Here is a 20,668-nt window from a genome sequence, read left to right as displayed (position 1 = left end):
AGAGAAACCTTATCTTTGGAGATGAAAAGGCTCATAAATAATAATAATAATAATAATAATAATAATAATAATAATAATAAAAACACTGTATATACGTTGCAACCAACTGAATACTGCTTCTTCCGTTTCCCCGTTCACTGGGAAAATAGGCGCAAATGACGTGTCATATTTTCGGACGATCAAAGTTTGTTGCAAAGCAAAAAACGCGAATATTTGGTCTTTAAACAGTGGTTTATAACAATTTATACATCGCGATGAAGTGGTTTTCCTTATTAAAGCCAGTTTGTACTAATTCTTTATTAATATATAGTCAGTCTTAGTTACATTCATGATACATAGATAGAAGACACGGAAATGAAACATGAAGATTTACGCAGATTAAGAATGGTTAAGCAAAAGACTGCAGTCCGGATACGCCCTTCATCCTGCGAATAGCCCCGTAACAAGCATCCAGGTCGTTACGGTCTGACGTCATGACGTCGCAGACTCTTTGGACGTAACAGATGTCGTCACAACCCTCCTGAAGGAGAGGATCTCCAGCGCTGACGAAGTGCCTTCGGATAAAAGGGAATGCGTCTCTCAATACATGATTTTTTTTAGTTGACTGTAGACTACAGTGGGGAAAATGTTTTCGCAACAGGAATTTTTAAAGCTATATAACATCAAACTTATTTAAAATGCAGGTGAGAAGGTATTTATGTCTTACAATACATTAAAAATACCATTATATTTATTGAAAATACTGACCAACAGATCACTCTATTTATTTAAAATACAGATTAGAAATATAATTATACTTATTGCAAATGCCAATCAAGAGACTATTTATGCTTACTTAGAATACAGGTAAAAACATCATTATAAATACTTAAAATACTGATCAAAAGGTCACTATACTTACTTAAGATGCAGATAGAAATATCATCATACTGCAACCACAGATCAAAAGACTTACACTAATCAAAAGATCATCAAAGATCATCATACTTAGAATCCAGGTCTAAAGACCATCATGCTTAATTATAATGCAGACCAAAAGATCATTATCCACACTTAAAACAGATAACATTATCATCATACTTAAATCCATATGAACAGAACATCATACTCACTTATAATACAGACCCAAAGATCATCATACTTAATTAAAATCCAGATAAAAAGATCATCATTCTTATTTATAATACAAACCAAAACATCATCATACCTACTTAAAATCCAGATAAACAGATCATCATACTTACTTAAAATCCAGATAAACTGATCATCATACTTATTTAAAATCCAGATAAACAGATCATCATACTTACTTAAAATCCAGATAAAACAGATCATCATACTTAAAATCCTGATAAACAGATCATCATACTTACTTAAAATCCAGATAAACAGATCATCATATTTACTTAGAATCCAGATAAACAGATCATCATATTTACTTAAAATCCAGATAAACAGATCATCATCCTTACTTAAAACCCAGAACCAAAGATCATCATACTTACGTATAATACAGAACCAAAGACCATCATATCTACTTAAAACACTAACCAAAATATCATCACACTCACTTAAAATACAGGTCAAAGAGCGACCTGTCCTCAGCCATCCTGTGGCCAAGCTGGTACCAATCCTGGGGCGTCAGGCTGGGCATCCCATAGGCCTCCTTGGCACTGTAAAGCTTATGCCATCTTGTGGCATTCGTCTCGTGGGCCTCGGTCAGATTCATTATGTAGGTGTCATGATCGAGGACCATCTTGTACCGAGAAAGTGGGGGTTTACGTTATGATTATTATCGTTCAGGAGATAAAGTCCTGTTCATATGGCACAATCCCATTGACTTGAACTTCAAACTTCCAAAGAATGTATTCATATGGAAGAAGGTACAGATTATGATTCCAAAGAATGTATTCATATGGAAGAGGGTATAGAAGATGATTCCAAATAATATATTCATATGGAAGAAGGTACAGAATATGATTCCAAAGAATGTATTCATATGGAAGAGGGTACAGATTATGATTCCAAAGAATATATTCATATGGAAGAAGGTACAGAAGATGAGTCCAAAGAATGTATTCATATGGAAGAAGGCACAGAAGATGATAGGAAATACAGAAAGAAGAGATCTGTTTTTTAAAATACAAAAGATAAATGACTAAATTGATAAATGGATAGGTAAAATATTTATCAGTTTGTAAAATATAAGGTGAATTATTTGAGGATATATATATATATATATATATATATATAATATATATATATAATAATAATATATATAGATATATATATATATATATATATATATATATATATATATATATATATAATATATTAAGAGTAACCCTATTCATATGGAACAAACCAGCAGGGGACACTGACTCGAAATTCAAGCTTCCAAAGAATATGGCGTTCATTTGGAAGAAGTTACAGAAGATGGCAGGAAATACAGAAAGATGAGATCAGTTACTAGAAAATAAAGAGAGCTTATTAAAGCTTATTAAACTCATAAATACACAGATGAAAATATTAATGAATTATTAAAATACGAGATGAATTGTATCAGGGTAGCAATGCATTCCATCTTCATATGAACTTCTGAAGGAGAGCAACACTCACCCGGGTAGTGTCCGGGCGTTCTCCATCAACGGTGTATATCCTGTAGGAGGGGTTGAGACCGGTCCAGGGCGTCTGGCTGGGGGCCACATAAGCCACGCCGAACGGCCTCTCGCCGTCGTGGAAGACCTCGAACTCGTCGTTGTGCGTGTGACCGAAGAACTGGCCTCGGACGATGTTTTCGTACCTGGGAAAGGAGGACATCGGGATTTTTATTCATGTATGTTTATATCTTTTGAATCTGTTTAATTTCAGTGTATTATTTAAACAAAGTAGAAGAGAGAGAGAGAGAGAGAGAGAGAGAGAGAGAGAGAGAGAGAGAGAGAGTGTGTAAATACTCTCTCTCTCTCACTCCAAGCCCATCAGATACTTACTTACCTGTTGATAATTCTAGTGTATTCCCTGGACCAACTTCTCTCGTTATACAGGAGTCCAGGGGGAATGTGGCCAATCAGGTGAACCAATTCTCCTTCCTGTTCGGCTTTCCACAACTCAGCTTCCAGCCACTTCAGTTCATGGGCCACGTCGTTGGAATTCTCATAGAGCCATCTGTTGGGGATAGAGAATGAGCACTTTAAGATAAGAGTCATAGAGCCTTGTGTACGTATTTCGATTAGATACAGAGCTACAGTATTTGAAGAGATTAGATGACTTGGCTTTCCTCTTGAGGGACGAGTTATCAGAATTTGAGAGTTCTCTTTTATCTAGCTGTTGAGAGAGGCGCTATTAAAATTAGGACACCTGTAGGAAGAGGAGTTATGAAAGCTTAAAGTTCTCTTTATAGCACTCTGCTGAAAAAGCACGTGGCACTGAAGAGTTTTAGAAAACTGGAACTGTCGTAGAGGCAGAGGGACGAGATATCAATTTTGGGAAATATCAGTGACCCAGTTTTATAGACGATAGTTTAAAGATTTAGAATTCCCATTGAGTCAGATATTAAAAGGGGGAATACAGAGCAGACGGTGGAATATTGATAGAGGCAGATATTGAGAGAAGAGATATCCAAAAAGAAAAATAAATTACCTAATGAATGCTGTAAGCAAAGAAGTAATTAATTGACCATGAAGAGCTAGTTATCTATAATCGCATGCCTCTACAAAGGGTATACAAGTCTGCGAAAATGAATTAAGCCTGTGACTTTTTTAAGATTAAATAAAAAAAAAACTAATTTAAAATGTCCCATTGTGTAAATAATTAAAACTAGTTTTCGGGAATAAGAGCTGTTCTTGAAAAGACATTGGCACAACAGTATCTGAAATTAATTCTCTTTGAAGCTTTGTAGAATTTTTATTCAAAACTTCACTGCAAATCAGAGGAGTCTCTAGATTAGCAAAGATATTATTTTCCTTTTAAACATTTCCAACTTTTTACCCGGGTTATCATTAAAAGGATATTCAGCCAATGAAGTTTCACAGCGATCGCAAAAATAGTTTGCAAGTATTCAGAGCAATAAAAGATATAAAAGAAATATCATGAAATGAGATGATAACTTTTTTTGGATATATAATAATAATAATAATAATAATAATAATAATAATAATAATAATAATAATAATAATAATAATAATAATAATAATAAACAAAGGCCACACATAGCGAACCAAAAATAGCATAATTATATATATGAAAAATTCATGGAACGGCCTAACATGTTCAGTGGCCATAATCTGAAAACAATTTCCCAAACTGAATATTTCCGAGCGCATTTCATTTACAGCCAGGTAAGTAAAGAGCGCTTTCTATACAACAAAGGGGAGCCCATGGGGGCAGGGGTGGGTTGGGGGGGACGTGGAAGGGGGTGAGGTCAGGAGGAGGCAGTTAGAGGAGAAAAGAAGGAAAGTTTATTGCCTGGGAAGGGAGAAACAATGTACTCGGCCCATTTGCCCAATTTGTTGCTGGCCACGAAAAGCTGTTCTCGTCTTTTTTTTCACTTTTAGTTTTGAAGTTGTTTCCCAATGTGCCTCGAATTCTTTCAGGAAAAAGTACATGCATGCGTGCATGCATACATACATACATACATACATACATACATACATACATACATACATTTTGAATTTCTCTTTTCGTTTCATTCCTGGTAGAGGCAGTGATGTACTGGTTGATAACTGGGTATATACATACATACATACATACATATATATAGATCTATATATATTATATATATATATATATATATATATATATATATATATATAATATTATTATATATATAGATCTATATATATATATATATATATTTATATATATATATATATGCATAAAGAATAAAGACCCTTCGTTCTAAATTACTTACAGATTGATCGTGTACCCAAACATGGAATTCACAGAGATGATTCTGAATCCAGGTTTGACCGGAACCGAATAGAATCCTCCATAGAGGACGGTTGAGACGTCCAAACCTGGAATCACCTTCTCCCATTGGTTAGCCAGAGCTCCGTACAGCCAATCAGCTGAGAACTCTTCAGGGGCGTTGTCTGGATCCGGGAACCTGATTGGAATTGAGGAGACCAGGTTAGTCTTGGCTGTAGATTGATCTCTTATTAAAGAAGTGATGTCCTTTTTCCATGTCTTTTGACAATAATGGAAATTATTAAATAAATTTAACACAATAATATAGATTGAAATATTATTATACCCCTGAACATTAACTGAAATAAAAATGTTAAATTAGACATACAATGTTTCTGATGCCTTACAGAGAGAGAGAGAGAGAGAGAGAGAGAGAGAGACGAGAGGAGAGGAGACGAGAGAGAGATAGAGAGAGAGAGAGATTGAATGTTTGAACAGTTTCTTCAGAGACAGAGAACGAAGAGAGATGATTAGACGTTTTTTGTTTGAAACAGTTTCTTTGAGAGGAGAGAGGCGAGAGAGGAGTTTTAGATGTTTGGAATTGGACAGTTTCTTTAAGAGAGAAGGAGAGAAGAGAGATGTAAGAGGGGAGAGAGCGCGAGAGAGAAGAGAGAAGAGAGATTTTAGAATGTTTGAACAGTTTCTTTGAGAGAAGAGAGAGAGAGAGAGAGAGAGAGAGAGAGAGAGAGAGAGAGAGAGAGAGATTAGATGTTTGAACAGTTTCTTCAGAGACAGAGACAGAGAGAGATTAGACGTTTGAACAGTTTCTTGAGAGAGAGAGAGAGAGGAGAGAGAGAGAGAGAGAGTTTAGATGTTTGAACAGTTTCTTTAGAGAGAGAGAGAGAGAGAGAAAGAGAGAGAGAACGATTAAGTTCTTACATATTGATAGGATCCATCTCATGGTTCCCGATGACTGGGAATACTGGAATGTCAGGAAAGTATGACTGGATGATTTCATTGGTGTCTTTAATGAGCCTCGTATTCCAGTCCCTCGTCGTTGCCCACATATTGTGTGGTACGACGTCTCCAGTCCACATGACGTAACTGATGTCCTGAGATTTGACTTGGTTTTATTATAGTTTTGTTATAATAAATATTTCTTAGATCACTTTAGTCAGTGTTTTATAATCCAGCGCACATTGACCTGCTTTTACAGACTTTCTCTGCTAAATAAACAAAACATTGCTATTTATAAATGCATCAATTATATATTTTCCAACTTAATGTTTCAATCTTACTCCTCAATTCTTATTAATAATTTCTCATTAATTGTTCTTCCATAATATCTGCTTTATCTTACGTCGCCTAAAGTTTCCGCTGTAAAAAAGATATCCTGAGACGACTCAGAATAAAGACTGATGTTATACGAATGATATTCCCTAAAAGCACGATTTTAAAAAAGATAAATTGATTTTGCCTTCGAAATGGTATGACAAGTATGTGATAACCAAAGGCAAAATGAATCTTCCTTAAAATCGTGCTTTTAGGAATCATTAGCACCAGGGTTGACCAAATCGGTCGCGGGTGAAGGTCTTCGTTCTTAGTCAATCAACGAACGACAAAAGAGAGAATATGAAGACTTCTTTTACCGTGTGTTCGGTCCTGATGTGGCTCAGCATATCCTCGATCATCCACGGAGGGGAATCACAGTCACGATAGTCGCCCCAGAACCATGCCTCAGCGTCCGGTGTGGCTGGAGTTCCTGGGAAAAGTAGGAAAACAAAAACGGGACTTAGGATCATAAGTCATTGGAGATGCCGGGCAGAGAGAGAGAGAGAGAGAGAGAGAGAGAGAGAGAGAGAGAGAGAGAGAGAGAGAAACTGCTCTCTTCTTGCTGAAGAAATGAGGTTATCCACAGTTTTCAATAGCAACTGCAGTTTTTATAGACTTGTTTGTAAAAAGAAAATAAAAAATAAACACTACCACATTATTCGGAATATTGCATTTAGATTATTTTCAGGTATACCGTCAGGCATAATTATCTAATGTAATTTATACACTAATATCAATATCTGAGGTAGTTTACTGACCTTATTCTGATGAAGTTAACTGAGTTTTGTAGTTTATTGAGCTGATTCTGGCATACTTTGCTGAGTGGTGTATTTACTGACCTGATTCTGATGTAGTTTACTGAATGGTGTAGTTTACTGACCTGATTCTGGTGAAGTTAACAGGGTGGTGTAGCTTACTGAGCTAATTCTGGTGTAGTTTACTAGTGGTTTATTTACTGACCTGATTCTGGTGGTTTACTGAGTGGTGTAGTTTACTGAGCTGATTCTGGTGTTGTTTATTGAATGGTGTATTTACTGACTTGATTATGGTGTTGTTTACTGAGCTGATTCTGGTGTAGTTTACTGACCTGATTCTGATTGAGCTCACTGACCTGATTCTGGTGTGGCTTAAGGACCATATTATGATGCTCTGATGTAGTTTACAGACCTGCTGACTTGATTCTGGTGCAGGTTACTGACTTGATTCTGATATAGTTAACTGACCTGATTCCTCCCTGCAGCAGAGATCCTCAGCACAATCAGCATTTGATCCTGGGACATACAATGGGTCCAAGTGCATGTCAGATATGTGCAAAACCTTTAAAGTGGGCTGACTGGGCTGGAGGTATTGACCAGAATACCATTTCATAGACATAAAAAAAAAAGGAAAACAAAATCAGAATAAGTCGTGACCCGACTTCCAGCTTACTCGGGACGCATGCAAGAGTTTCCCCTTACACATAAGCATTATATTTTCAACTTAATGTTAATTAAAACATGCTAAAATCTATGGTTAAATAGAGCCTTGTTTCAACCAAGAAAATTAAAATAAATACGCTATATTTTATTGGTTTCAGACTTTTTTTTTGGCTCTTCCATAGACCTTTTCTACCCCCAACAAAAACAACAAGAACAAGAACAAGAAGACGCAAAACAAAGTAGCTTGTAGGCTTACTCCCTGAGTAAGCAAAAAATCTTAGAACTGAACCACTCTTATAAATGCTGTTTTTTAAATAAGACAAAATCAAAAGTCCACAAGAATAAGAATATCAAAAGACCAAAGTTATACAGACTAGATTTAGATTTAGAAAATAGAGACTTTTTTTTAGCAAAAAAGCTAAAATCTGAACTATTATAATGTTTTTGAATGATAAGATAAGATAAGATATCAACATCTATACAAACAAGAATACCAAAAGGCCAAAGTTATACTGATTTGATCTAGATTCAGCTGAAAGGCATGAAATTTCCAATCATAATTTATTATCATGATTGCCGGATAAGCTAGAATATTAGTCAAAACAATATTCGCGACAAAAAGTGATTTAATATTTGAAAATGAAAAAGAGTATTTGACACTCACACCCTGAGGCGTCGAGCATTGACCTTTACGATGTGGAATCTTTTCCTGGAATATCACGGATTCCCTTTGTTTCTTCGGCAAACTGAAGCTTTTGTTCGTATATAATTTGAAATCTTTTCTTGAACTTCCTGTACTTTGATCGTAATGTTAATTTCGTCTCGAGAAATTAACCGTCATATTTAGATAGAAGTTGTTAATTTATATACTTGTCAGTGGAATTGACAGTTATAGAATCTCATCTGATTCTAATTTCGATCAAGCTAGAGAAATTAGCCTTCATATCCCAACATTTAGTTGTTAATTTTAATATTTCTAGGTGGAATTGGCAGTTGAAGGTCTAATCAGATTCAATTTTCGATCAAGTTCATTCAGCTGATAAGAGCTTATGGGTCATATTCATACATTCCACTTTGGCTGCTGCCGGTACTAGTTCAGGAAAAAATTAAAAGCAATATGACTAATCTGTCAGTTTACACTGGCTTTCAAAACTTCTTACATCTGGCAGGACGATGGGCACAACTGGCGGTTTCTCTCCATGGATTTGAACCGACCAATCACGTCCGGGCTGGGTGGTGTTGCACCCATAGCCACTCAGGAACATCCCACATAGATCAGACGGGATGACGGTGTCATTGGTGAAGATGTGGTAGATTATTGGCTGGAGAAGCAGCCTATGATTAGTAGTATGTTTTGGGTCAAATGTTGCAAGGTTAATGGGGTTTTATTTTATTATCATTATTAATACTATTATTCAGTAGATGAAGCTTATTAGAACAATTTCACAGGGGCCACTGTCTCGAAATTCAGTCTTCCAAAGAATATGCTGCTCATTTGAAAGGAGTACCAAAGGGTATTAGGAAAGATAGGAAAAGGAGATTAATTATTAAAGACAAAGATTATTTAAACTTGATAATTAATGCAACATTATTTGCCTACAATAATGTTTTATCATAGATATAAACTATATAAATTCTAGCCATTTTCACACATGAAAAAGCACCACCATGATTAGCCGTACTGGAATGCATTCACCACTAGAGAACTTCATCATCTTCACTAAAGAAAGGTCACACAATTAGAAATGAAAATGACAATGACTTACGGTGAACAGCTGCACATATCCCCTGCAACTGAGCTCACTAAGTTTGATGACTTCCATGCATACGAATAAGGCTTCTTTGATCATCTGCTCGTATGTCTGTCCTAGTGCAAGTTCCACTTTTATGCTGGTCGCTATTATCTCACAGCCTCGACAAATGGCTTTCTCTGTGAAGAGAAAAATAGATAGATAGATGAATTGAGTAAAAGAGAGACCATTAAACAGCAGACCTTCTTATGGTAGAAACTTAGAACAATATGAATTCACTAGGCTTATCTTCCTAATTCACATTTTTCACTTATTACACAAAAATGCACTTCTCAGAGTTTCAACTACACAGGAGAATTGGCTCAACAATCCCTTCATTTATTCTCGCATTGTCTTCCATAGGCACAGCAACCTTCTCTATCATGTTTTGCAAACACCCTACTACATTTCTTTTCTCGCCTATTCTGTGACTCGTCCCTTCTCTTATCTTATCCTTATCCTTTCTATTTACTCAAAGGTATCTTCCCGTCTTTCTTTTATAATACTCATTCTTTGCTTTATCTTCTAGGTGTCCATTTATACTCGTATCCTTACTCTACGTCACGCTTACTTTCGACTTTCTCCTCTTGCGAACACTGACGCTTTCACCAGTTTCTCCCGTTTCTCTTCACTGTCCCAACTTAGTACCACATCGTTAGGGTAAACTAACACTCACCTTGCACTCCATCCAGGACATACCGATCCTCCGGCCCCATAGCAGGGCTGTGAAGGTAGGATGCAAGAGAGTCCTTTGATGGTGAAAAGGAGGACGCCCCAGGAGTCCTTCCTCTGGCAAAGGAATTCGTCACGAAGACCAAGAGCAGGATACCTGCCCCGTATAGACCTGACGAAAAGCAAGAGAGTCCTTCCTTAATGGAGCAATAATATATAAGCATAGACTGTAAATGTCTTTTAATATCCTTCAGAACAATATACTTTCACATAAGTTAATCGAAGGGGAATTTTCTAGTTGATGATAAATTCGTCTTGTGGGCTCGAACCACTGAAAACAAGAACTCAAGACTACAGTGACGCGCTTTAAACCACACTGCCATCAAGGGAGGTATAAGTTGATACCTCCTTAGATGGCCATGTGGTTTAAAGCGCGCCACTGCAGCTCTTAGTTCTTGTCTTCAGTGGCTCGAGCCTGAAAGATGACGAACTTTTTATATGAAATCATATGAAAATATATTAAAGAATATTTGTAGCTTAATGCCATATGGAATCTTGTGGATCACACTTAATATATATATATATATCGAAAATATTAAAGAATATTTGTAGCTTAATGCTCATATAGGAATCTTGATGATCAAACTTATATATATATATATATATATATATATATATATATCTATATATATATATATATATATATATATACACAAATATGTATATATATATATATATATATATATATATATATATATATATATATATATATATATATATATATGTGAAAACTTTCGAACTGATTTATTCGTTTCGTGAGAAACCCTTTGAAAGTTAAGCTACGTGAACTATGAAGGCTTCTGCTTCCTCTAGAATAACATACATAAAAAATAGCTACACAAGAAGGATCTGTTTGTCTCCTGCAGTAGAAGTAGGAGTGACAATGGCAGTTATAGCTGTGGTAAAAATAAGGACAAGATCGTACCTCTCATAGCGAAGGGTGGTGATGACACTTTCAGAACTGACTGAGAGATAAGACTGCCTTAGACTGGGCGTGTTTTTATATTTCAGCTGCATTTAGATGATCCCTGATAGTGTCTATTTTTGTCGTGGGAAATTTCCCATGTGCAGAAACACTACAAATTCCCATAAGTTTTTTGTACTCTTGACAGAGTACTGATAACTTTAGCGAGTTCCCACGACTTTATCTTGCTACCTAGGGAAAACATTGCTTGCGAATTATGGTACACACGTGTCAGCCCTCTGGCAAGGGCAGGTATCATGAGGAACAAGATGCTTTGGGATTATGAGGTTACAAATCTTCTCAATTCCAAAGGTCTTTTAGTCCTCACACCGATGAAGTGTGAAAATTCAGCGAATGTGCCATGATTTACTATCTTAAATAAATTCACCATTGATATTAATGATCCTTTTTTCATTATTTACTAATTTATTAATCCTTCACTTCTTCCTGACATTCATTATATATTCTGTGATTTCTTTCAAATGCAGACTATAACCTCTGGAAATTGAATTTCAAGTCAGTGGCCTCTGCGGTTTGTTTCAAATGAATAGTGTTCATCTTCGGAATAATAATAATAATAATAATAATAATAATAATAATAATAATAATAATAATAATAATAATAATAATAATAATAATAATAATAATAATACTGGAGAAACAAATCTACAGTTATGTATGGGCACATATATAAAAAAGTAAATATTATTATTATTATTATTATTATTATTATTATTATTATTATTATTATTGCTCTGTACTCTCCCAAATGATATATAACCCTCTGTAGTAGCTGATTTGGACAGCCCCACATTTAAAACATCACCCCTTGTTATACACAGCGACAGTCGTGTTCCAATAATGATTTTGGTACTTGAATTCAACACAGAATTTATAGAGTATCATGCAGGGGGAAGTGAATCCAAATAAATGTCACGGAAGACCTAATTGGTATTAAGTTTACCCTTTCAGTAAAGGTTACTGTCTCTAATTTATTTTGTGGTAATTGTCGATAAAATTATAATCTACGTATTGTTTAATCTTTATCATTCAATGGCTTAAATATGTTGATATGCGAAACTTTGGTCGAATTACTTTATAGCGAAGTCTGGACGCAATAAAGATATATCCATAGCTTAGATGAGTCTACAGTTATCAGCGTATTACCTAGACCGAGTTAACTACTGATAGAACAAACTAACCGTTTTCCCAAACAATTATTTTTGTCTTCTGTTTTCTCTTATAACTTCATAAGCGAGTTATTATGAATAGATAATGCATTAAGGACACGAATATATAAGCAAAATATAAAAATACATTATATAATGCAATTTAGTTCATTAAAACGGGTAAGAACGAAGGGTCATCGAATGGTTTACGGCTGTTTCACTGTTGTCGAGGAAAGGTACATCTGGTAGTTAGAGGTACAAAAGAAGTAGGTTGGATGTGTTTCTTTCAGTGACCAATAGATGGCGCTGCCGTCGGGATCCAAAAGATGGCGCTAGCTTGCACTTTTCCACTTTTAGCTGTCTGAATGATTCCATTTCAACGACAGGGGAGGAAGTGTTTAGATATAAGAACAAACTGTGAATGCTGCTCGACCCTTTAATCCAATTGTGTCTAATAAATACTGAATTCATATCTTAAGTAAATTTACGTAATGCACATTAAAGAAAGTCATTTGATCTTAAAAGGAAATAGTTTTTTTTCACGTTGACCGAGTTTTCGACCCTTCGTCATAATGGACTTTCCCCACTGACGTAAGTGAGGTTCCTATTGACAGACACTGGTTTTAAATTGCCCAGATAAAAGTAGTATCCATCGCATGCCAAAATGTGTTGGAAAAGGATTCGTAAGGAAGATTCTACTTTCAGATAAAACTATCTGTACAGAGGAAGTTATAATGATGCTTTTGGAAGTGTGATTTGGTTTTTATTTCAATGCTGGAATTGAATAAACCTTCGTAAATACCTTTAATCGTGGGTTTTGTAACTGCCTTCATACCAGACCACAATGAGGAAGAGAGAGAGAGAGTTTGGGTAGATATAACACTGGTTATGGACATATGCGTATTAAGTAAGGAGTTGATGTGAGTATATTTTAATTCTGCAATTGCAGTCATTACTCAGGAATTACCACCAGAGAGAGAGAGAGAGAGAGTGAGGGCTTTTATTCAAGCGATTATGGCTCACAGGAGTTTCTGTAAGAGACAATACCTGTCACATGAATAATTATCTTCAGACCTGAATCCTCCATTCAATGTCTCAAAATTTCTGTATACTTAGAGGCTAGATATCATTATCCCTTCGCTGTCCGCTATTGCAGATTCAAACCTGTTTGTTGAATTACATCCTCTCTTGGTATGAGCGGAATTTTATCTTTGATACTGAGCGGTTTCCTCATTGATTACCGGCGTTGTTTATTCATTTTCTCACTTCATGACTTATTGCTTTCCTGAGGAAATGCTTTGTGTTCCTGCCTTAACTTAGCCTAAAATATTCCATATTTTCTCCAGGTTAAGAAAGGCATTCATTTTAAGCAGAGTTCATACCCTTTAGATGCCAACGTTCCCATTTTGGGAACACTCATAAAAATCGTCCTAGAAATCTACTGAAACAAAATAAATAGCACCTAACCCTTAATATGGACTCATCTAAGTCTATAGATGGTAAGGTAGGTCTTGTATTGCTTAAATCATACGATACTTGATAAATATATTGAAGAGAAAAATGGGAAAAATCTGTTGAAAATGTTGTTTCGTTAAATCATTTCTCTTTTTGGATTAAAACAACATAATGGTATATTTTTTTTTGCTCATTTTATGCACATGTAATTACTTTATTGTATTATCATATAATAAATCTTATTTGTTTGTCTAAATCAATACAATATGAAGTTTATGATCAGTGTTCCCAAAATGGGAACGTTGGCATGTAACACTGTTGTTTTTCCCTCTACAGAGCTCACTTGTTGGTTCTTGCACTGCCACTACTCATAGCAAACAACACCAAACAAATTTGTACTTGCATGTTGTGAAGTCAGTTATGATATTTTCCAACTATTATTTTCTGACGAAATGGTTGAGCATATAACACAATAGACAAATTTATACGCAGTAAGGGATAAAAACTGCACGAACTTCCATGTAGATAAGGATGAAATTAGGAAGTTTCTAGGGCTATTGCTCATTAGTGGATATCACAGTGTACCATCTGAAAATGATTACTGGTCAACAAGTGCAGACCTGGAAATACCAATATTCTCCAAAACAATGAGTAAAGACAGGTTTCGATCAATCAAGAGATAACAGTAATTTAGCTGACTCCAAGATTTCAAAAGTTTTACCTTTACTCGAAATGCTTAGAGAGAGATGTCAGGCTAATGTTATTTTTCATGAATATCTCAGTATAGTTGAGTCATTGATTCCCTACCATGGACATCACAGTGCAAAACAGTTTCTGAAAAACAAGCCTGTGAGATTTGGCTATAAAATGTGGATGTTGTGCCGTGAAGATGGGTGTCCTTATAATTTTGAAATATACTGTGTAAAGAATCAAAGAGAGCCTTGCCTCTTGGAACCCATGTTGTCATGAATATGTTGCAGCCAGTGGCTACTAAAGATGAACGTGTTGTATTTTTTGATAATTTCTTTACAATTTACGATCTCCTGAGTGAGTTAGCACATCAAAATATTCGTGCATGTGGGACAATTCGTGACAACCATACAAGAAAATGTCCTCTCACTTCAAGGAACGAAAAATAGTATATCTTAGTTTTACCAGACCACTGAGCTGATTAACAGCTCTCCTAGGGCTGACCCAAAGGATTAGATAATTTTACGTGGCTAGGAACCAATTGGTCACCTAGGAAGGGAACCTATAGCTTATTGTGGGATCCGAACCACATTATATCGAGAAATTAATTTCTATCATCAGATATATATATATATATATATATATATATATATATATATATATATATATATATATATATTGGTGGCCGAGCGTGAAAACCACTCGTCCAACGAGGAACTTCTAGGAAGAAAATGGAAAAAGAGGATAGAGGGTCATTTGATTATAGGTCAGATGGAACAGTATTATGTGCGAGATGGAATGACAATAGTATTGTCACTGTTGCAAGTAACTAATATGGTATTACTCCATTGCAGAAATGTGAAAGAAATATAAAGAAAGCTGGGAAAACATCAGTTAAGTCAGCCATATCTGATCAGTATGTAGAACAGAGGGATGGGTGGGGTTGATGTCTGTGACAGAATGCTTTCATCTTATAGACAGATTGCGTTCAAAGAAGTGGTGGTAGAATATCTTTTCTTATATCCTGAATTTGTCTATTGTTGCAGCATATAAATTTTATAAGTGTGTAAATCCTACCACAAAGGTTCAGCATAGGGACTTTAGGAGAGAGATAGCTAAGACACTTATCAAAATCCAAACAGTAAGAGAGAGTCAAGAAGGTCCTTCAGCAACCGCTACAAAAGCAATCAGATATGATAATGTTAGCCATTTTCTATAATCAACTGCACAGGGAAGAGGTTGTGTTTGTCAGAAAAACACAAGACTGCAATGCATCAAGTGTGAAAAAAGACCACATAAAGTATGTAAAAAGACTACATAAACTATGTAACAGCATATACCACAAGAAATGATCATGAATATTTTGAAGTAATATTGAAAGTATATACATTTTCTGTATAATTTTCTGACAGTTGTCTATCTCACATACCTTCCTAATAAAAGAAAAGCTATAATTTTCTTATAAATAACCATTGCGAACAATAATGTTATCCTTATCTCGATAATAGAGACCTCAGTATAAAATATGCAAATGTATTGATTTTCCTTACAAACCTAACCTCAAATATGCCAACGTTTCCATTTTGGGAACATAACAGATATTACTGAAAACATAACTATGTGACAAATTATGACACATTTCGTCCATAAGTGCACGAAAAACAGCTCAACTCTTGAAAAGAGTATTGTTAAAATGATATTAACACATACCAGCCATTAATGAGTTAATATCCCGATGTACAATATTTTTCGTAATACTCCTCCCACGTCAGAAAGCTCCACCATCAATTCGCAAATATTTTTGCAGGTATTTTTGAAATGAAATTGGTCCTTTTTTAACCTCTGTATAACCATCTTAAAGGGATATATCTCGTCAGTCTTTCGAATATCCAAATGATTTTGTAAGTTGAATTAAAGAATGTGGAAAGTCGGTGTTTTCGGATTCTAGGCGCTCAGAATAATGCCGCGTAATACGTTTCACAAAGGAAATACAGTAATTGTAGCGACATCTTTATTTGCTGTTTATTTGTGTACTTTTATTTGTAAGGTGTTTCTCTTGCTTAGATGTCACAATTCCAAGCAGAGAAACATTGTTACGAGGAATAAAAAAAAAGTATTATTGCATTAAAATACAGTATCAGATGCACAATTGAAATAATGATGGTTCACCTGTAAAAGGATTTATAGTAAAAAAAAAACATGCCATATCAACTGCAAAGAAAAATAAAAAAAACAATGAAAACTAGTATAGAGGAACAATAAACCTCTACATTAAGGATCCAAACACACATTACTACTGAGATATTACAAGGATAAAGTTATCCATGGCCGGCCTCTCGTACCTATCCTGCTGCACTGGATAATTAGGGGACCGGAAGTTACCTGAACGAGCGACCTATCGCCCTGCCAGGTTAGACGCCCACAAACCGAAGGTCCCAAGGTTTATGATGTGGATAACTAAAGCAAAGATGGATATGTCTTCCTCTGAACTCCTTTTATGAAATACACACACACACATATGTATATTATATATATTCATTCGTATATATGCATGCATGCGTCTAGTATGCATTTACGTAGGTATACACGTATACAAATATATGTATATATACATGCATACATGCGTGAGTGTACTCGTATTTCCAAAATTTTATCGCGCGGACAAAATAAAATTCGACTCGTGTTACTCAATTACAACTGGCAATATGTTCTTTTACCTCCAAATTGATTGATTGGTCAAAGGGCTCACTCCCACAAGAGTCCAAATATTGGAACTGTCACAGAGAGAGAGAGAGAGAGAGAGAGAGAGAGAGAGAGAGAGAGAGAGAGACATTTACAGCAAATAACAAGGCAACGTCAACAAAAGTCATAGGGCGACGAGGCCAGCAAACATCGCCAGCGAAAGGGATGCAGTTATACTCCGGGGGAGACGGTAAATATTCCAGGGTGAACATGAATGAATGGATTTTTTTTTTCGATGTTCGTTTATGAATGAGTATAGTAAAGTTACGATCTATAGCAGCATTTTCCTCATGGTTTCGTGCTTTATTTACTTCAGTGCGAAATAGCTGCTTTCCGTTGGTTCCGCCTATTATTTTTGTTTATCTTCTCAGGAAATGTTAAATTGAAGGGAAAGAGTTGAAATATAGAGAAGTTCAAATTTGCTACAGCATTACCTTCTGATGGCTGCGCTTTTTATTTTCATTTATTCACAAAATATATAACTTTAGGGAAAATTCAGTGATTATCACAGCCCGAAAGAAAGATGAAATGATATCAGTCCAAGATATATTGGTCATTATCGACGAATGCAGACATCGCTCTGCAAAGCAACGAATCAGAGGCCACTGGAAAAAAAAAGAAACCTCCCAATGACTTTATTTTCTCCTCACGGTTCATTGATTCCTGTTTTGACTATCCGTTCGACGCGAATATATATTTCCCCTTTGACAGCTGCGAATGTTTGGACTCGCGCAAGTGGGACCTTTGACCAATCAATCAATTTGGGAGCAAAAGAACATATTGACTTTTTTTTTTCTTTTTTTAAGCAGAGCTGAGCGATTGTCATTTGACCTTCTGTGTCTGGTGAAATATATAGGGTCACAGAGAGAGAGAGAGAGAGAGAGAGAGAGAGAGAGAGAGAGAGAGAGAGAGAGAGAAAATGGTCTCACAAACTCCTCGTTAGCTGAAACAGTTGATGCATTTTGCACTTTCTTGCAATTTCCATTTTGGGTTATTTTTTTCTCTGCGCATCTATTTTCATTTCTGACCTTATTTCAGCATGATATTCCCATTCGTTTTCCTTTGTTTTCTTAACATTTCGACTCATTGAATCTTTTTCACATTCTTTATCCTTTATACACAAAAGAAATAAATGGCTTTAAAAATGTATTTATTTTTCAACACCTCGTCATATAGGTCTTTTATGAAGATGGCGCTTGTTGTAGTCAATGAGAATTGTAAATATAAACATCACACATTTCTAATTTCTCTAATTGACTTCACTATCAAACTTAACAATATTAAACAATGGCAATAAGGGGAATCTTCATGTTTAGATTTTAGATGATTATACGTGTTTGATGGACCTGATTGCATCTTTAGTTTTCATTGTGGACCGCTGCCCAGTCTTAATAATCGTACCACGAATGAAATGGCCCAAACATAATTCTTGTTGGAATAATTTTTCCTTTATAATCTATATATATATATATATATATATATTATATATGTATATATATATAATATATATATATATATATATATGTATATTTATATATATATATTTACATATATATATATACATATACACACACACACACACACACACACACACATATATATATATATATATATATATATATATATATATATATATATATATATATAAGACTGTTTAACCTGATAACCCACTGAAACAAAAGTATAACTTTTTAATACGAGATTCTAATTAACAAGATCCAGTATGACATTCAGCCAATCTGAATTTGCAACAGCTCATTGGAAGGAACATGGCTGTTAGTTGTTTAAAAAAAGATACAACTGTTCTGTTTATGATACATCCCTTTGGGAGGATTTTAACCGATACATAATCGCCTTGTAACTGAGGTAAAAATAGGAACATTCCGATGCGCGTATTAATGTTTGTATTACTCTGTTGTACAGGGGAATTCTGAGAAGCTTTGTATATAGCGTTGATAGCTGTATGTTTATTTGTTTTGACAAAAGGTCATTCTGGCGTGTCAGATGCGTACAAGGATTCAGGTATGGAAATTCTATCTTTACGATAAGCTCGGCGATTATGTTATTATGTGACGTTATTCCAAGGTTCTCAAAAATGTTTAAAACGTCAAATGACGTGAACGTTTACGAAAACGTCTTTGCTGTTACTGTTGTCGTTTGGAAAATAGTTTTACATGCGCTGTTCAGCTTGTTGGTTGTTGGGGGTTGTAAGGGCGGGGGTGGAGGGGGGGGAAGTGTGTTTTGGAAAAGTTTCTTAATGGGTCAAAGTTGCCATAAGATATTTTTGCTCTGAACTGCTGCTGCTGTAATTGGCGGAACTCCCCCCCACCCCGAAGAGTGGCAACTTTCCACGTGCAATTTCCATGAAGTGGATTTTTCCTTTTTAAGAATTTATTTTTTTAATTTTTTTTTACCCACTAGGCTTTTCCTGCCTCTTACCTAACGAGTTTCCTCTTCCGCTTATCTTTGTTGACAAACTCTTTATGTATGTATGTGTGTATGTAATGCTTATATGTGTGTATACGAGTATAAATATTTTTAAAGGGTTGAGGGCCAGCCTGTATGTGGTTTTAAAGGGATGAGTGCTATGTGAGTCTGTGAAAGCAGTTATACGCATGCTTGCTAAGATTTTATTTTATCTATATGCTTTTCACTGCCTTTCACACGAAGACAGACAGGCAGACTGGCAGACAAGCTCAAGACCAAGCATTAACGATAGTCTCTTGGTCACACACACACACACACACACACACACATATATATATATATATATATATATATATATATATATATATATATATATATACATACATACATACATACATACATACACACACACACACACACACACACACACACACATATATATATATATATATAATATATATATATATATATATATATATACATACATACTATATACATGAAGTGAGCAAGTGGTACCGGATAAGTGTTCAGAGGATTATTATTATTATTATTATTATTATTATTATTATTATTATTATTATTATTATTATTATTATTATTATTATTTTGTTCTAAAGGGTCCCCAATAATAAAAAGTGTTAAGAGTCCGTGTACCATTTTTAAAACTTTACAAAGAGCTTTCGAACCCTTCCCTGGGTTCATCTTCAGTCCAAATGAACAATAGGTTACACCATGTACTGAGGTGAATTTAAAAAAACAAACAAGATTCGTTGAAGATTGTTGACACCGGTTCGTTTATGGACCAAGTGATGAAGAAAGAGGGCAGTTAACCCCAACTAGGTGATATCCTCTCCCCTATCAATCCTTCTGGCTGCAATTCTGTTGGCTCTCCGCTAACGACCGGTGTCAAAAATCTTCAACGACTCTTGTTTGTTTTTTTAAATTCACTTCAGTACATGGTGTACCTAATTCATTTGGACTGAACCCAGGGAAGGGTTCGAAAGTTTTTTTTTAATAGAGTTTTGAAATTATACATGGACTCGC

The 20,668-nt window shown here is 35.2% G+C and overlaps 1 protein-coding gene across 2 annotated transcripts; it reads right to left on the bottom strand.

Moving 5' to 3' along the window:
- Window positions 1-282: 282 nt before the first annotated feature.
- LOC135210821 (sphingomyelin phosphodiesterase-like) lies at window positions 283-11,171 on the bottom strand. 2 transcript variants are annotated; one of them, XM_064243688.1, is made up of 12 exons: window positions 11,103-11,171; window positions 10,122-10,289; window positions 9,422-9,585; window positions 8,816-8,977; window positions 7,461-7,575; window positions 6,555-6,667; window positions 5,845-6,017; window positions 4,910-5,104; window positions 2,995-3,165; window positions 2,620-2,803; window positions 1,572-1,756; window positions 283-554 (listed from the first exon to the last, which is right to left on the bottom strand). In XM_064243688.1, the coding sequence occupies exons 1-12, from the start codon at window positions 11,107-11,109 to the stop codon at window positions 389-391; spliced, it is 1,803 nt and encodes a 600-aa protein (XP_064099758.1). In that variant the 5' UTR covers window positions 11,110-11,171; the 3' UTR covers window positions 283-388. The 2 variants fall into 2 exon arrangements, with proteins under 2 accessions (XP_064099758.1, XP_064099759.1); XM_064243689.1 differs by lacking the exon at window positions 8,816-8,977.
- Between the last annotated feature and the right edge of the window lie 9,497 nt (window positions 11,172-20,668).

The sequence above is a fragment of the Macrobrachium nipponense genome, chromosome 4, assembly GCF_015104395.2.
Source record: "Macrobrachium nipponense isolate FS-2020 chromosome 4, ASM1510439v2, whole genome shotgun sequence".
Classification (NCBI taxonomy): domain Eukaryota; kingdom Metazoa; phylum Arthropoda; class Malacostraca; order Decapoda; family Palaemonidae; genus Macrobrachium; species Macrobrachium nipponense.
This window is presented reverse-complemented; position numbering and strand designations above follow the sequence as displayed.

What these genes read in the sequence shown, in the direction of transcription:
- LOC135210821 (XM_064243688.1), bottom strand. An exon ending in TGCCCATCGTCCTGCCAGAT is followed by an intron (nt 7,576 to 8,815) that starts GTAAGAAGTTTT and finishes CAATACCTCCAG; the next exon opens with CCCAGTCAGCCCACTTTAAA. An exon ending in CTCTTTGACCTGTATTTTAA is followed by an intron (nt 555 to 1,571) that starts GTGAGTGTGATG and finishes TTTTATCCGAAG; the next exon opens with GCACTTCGTCAGCGCTGGAG.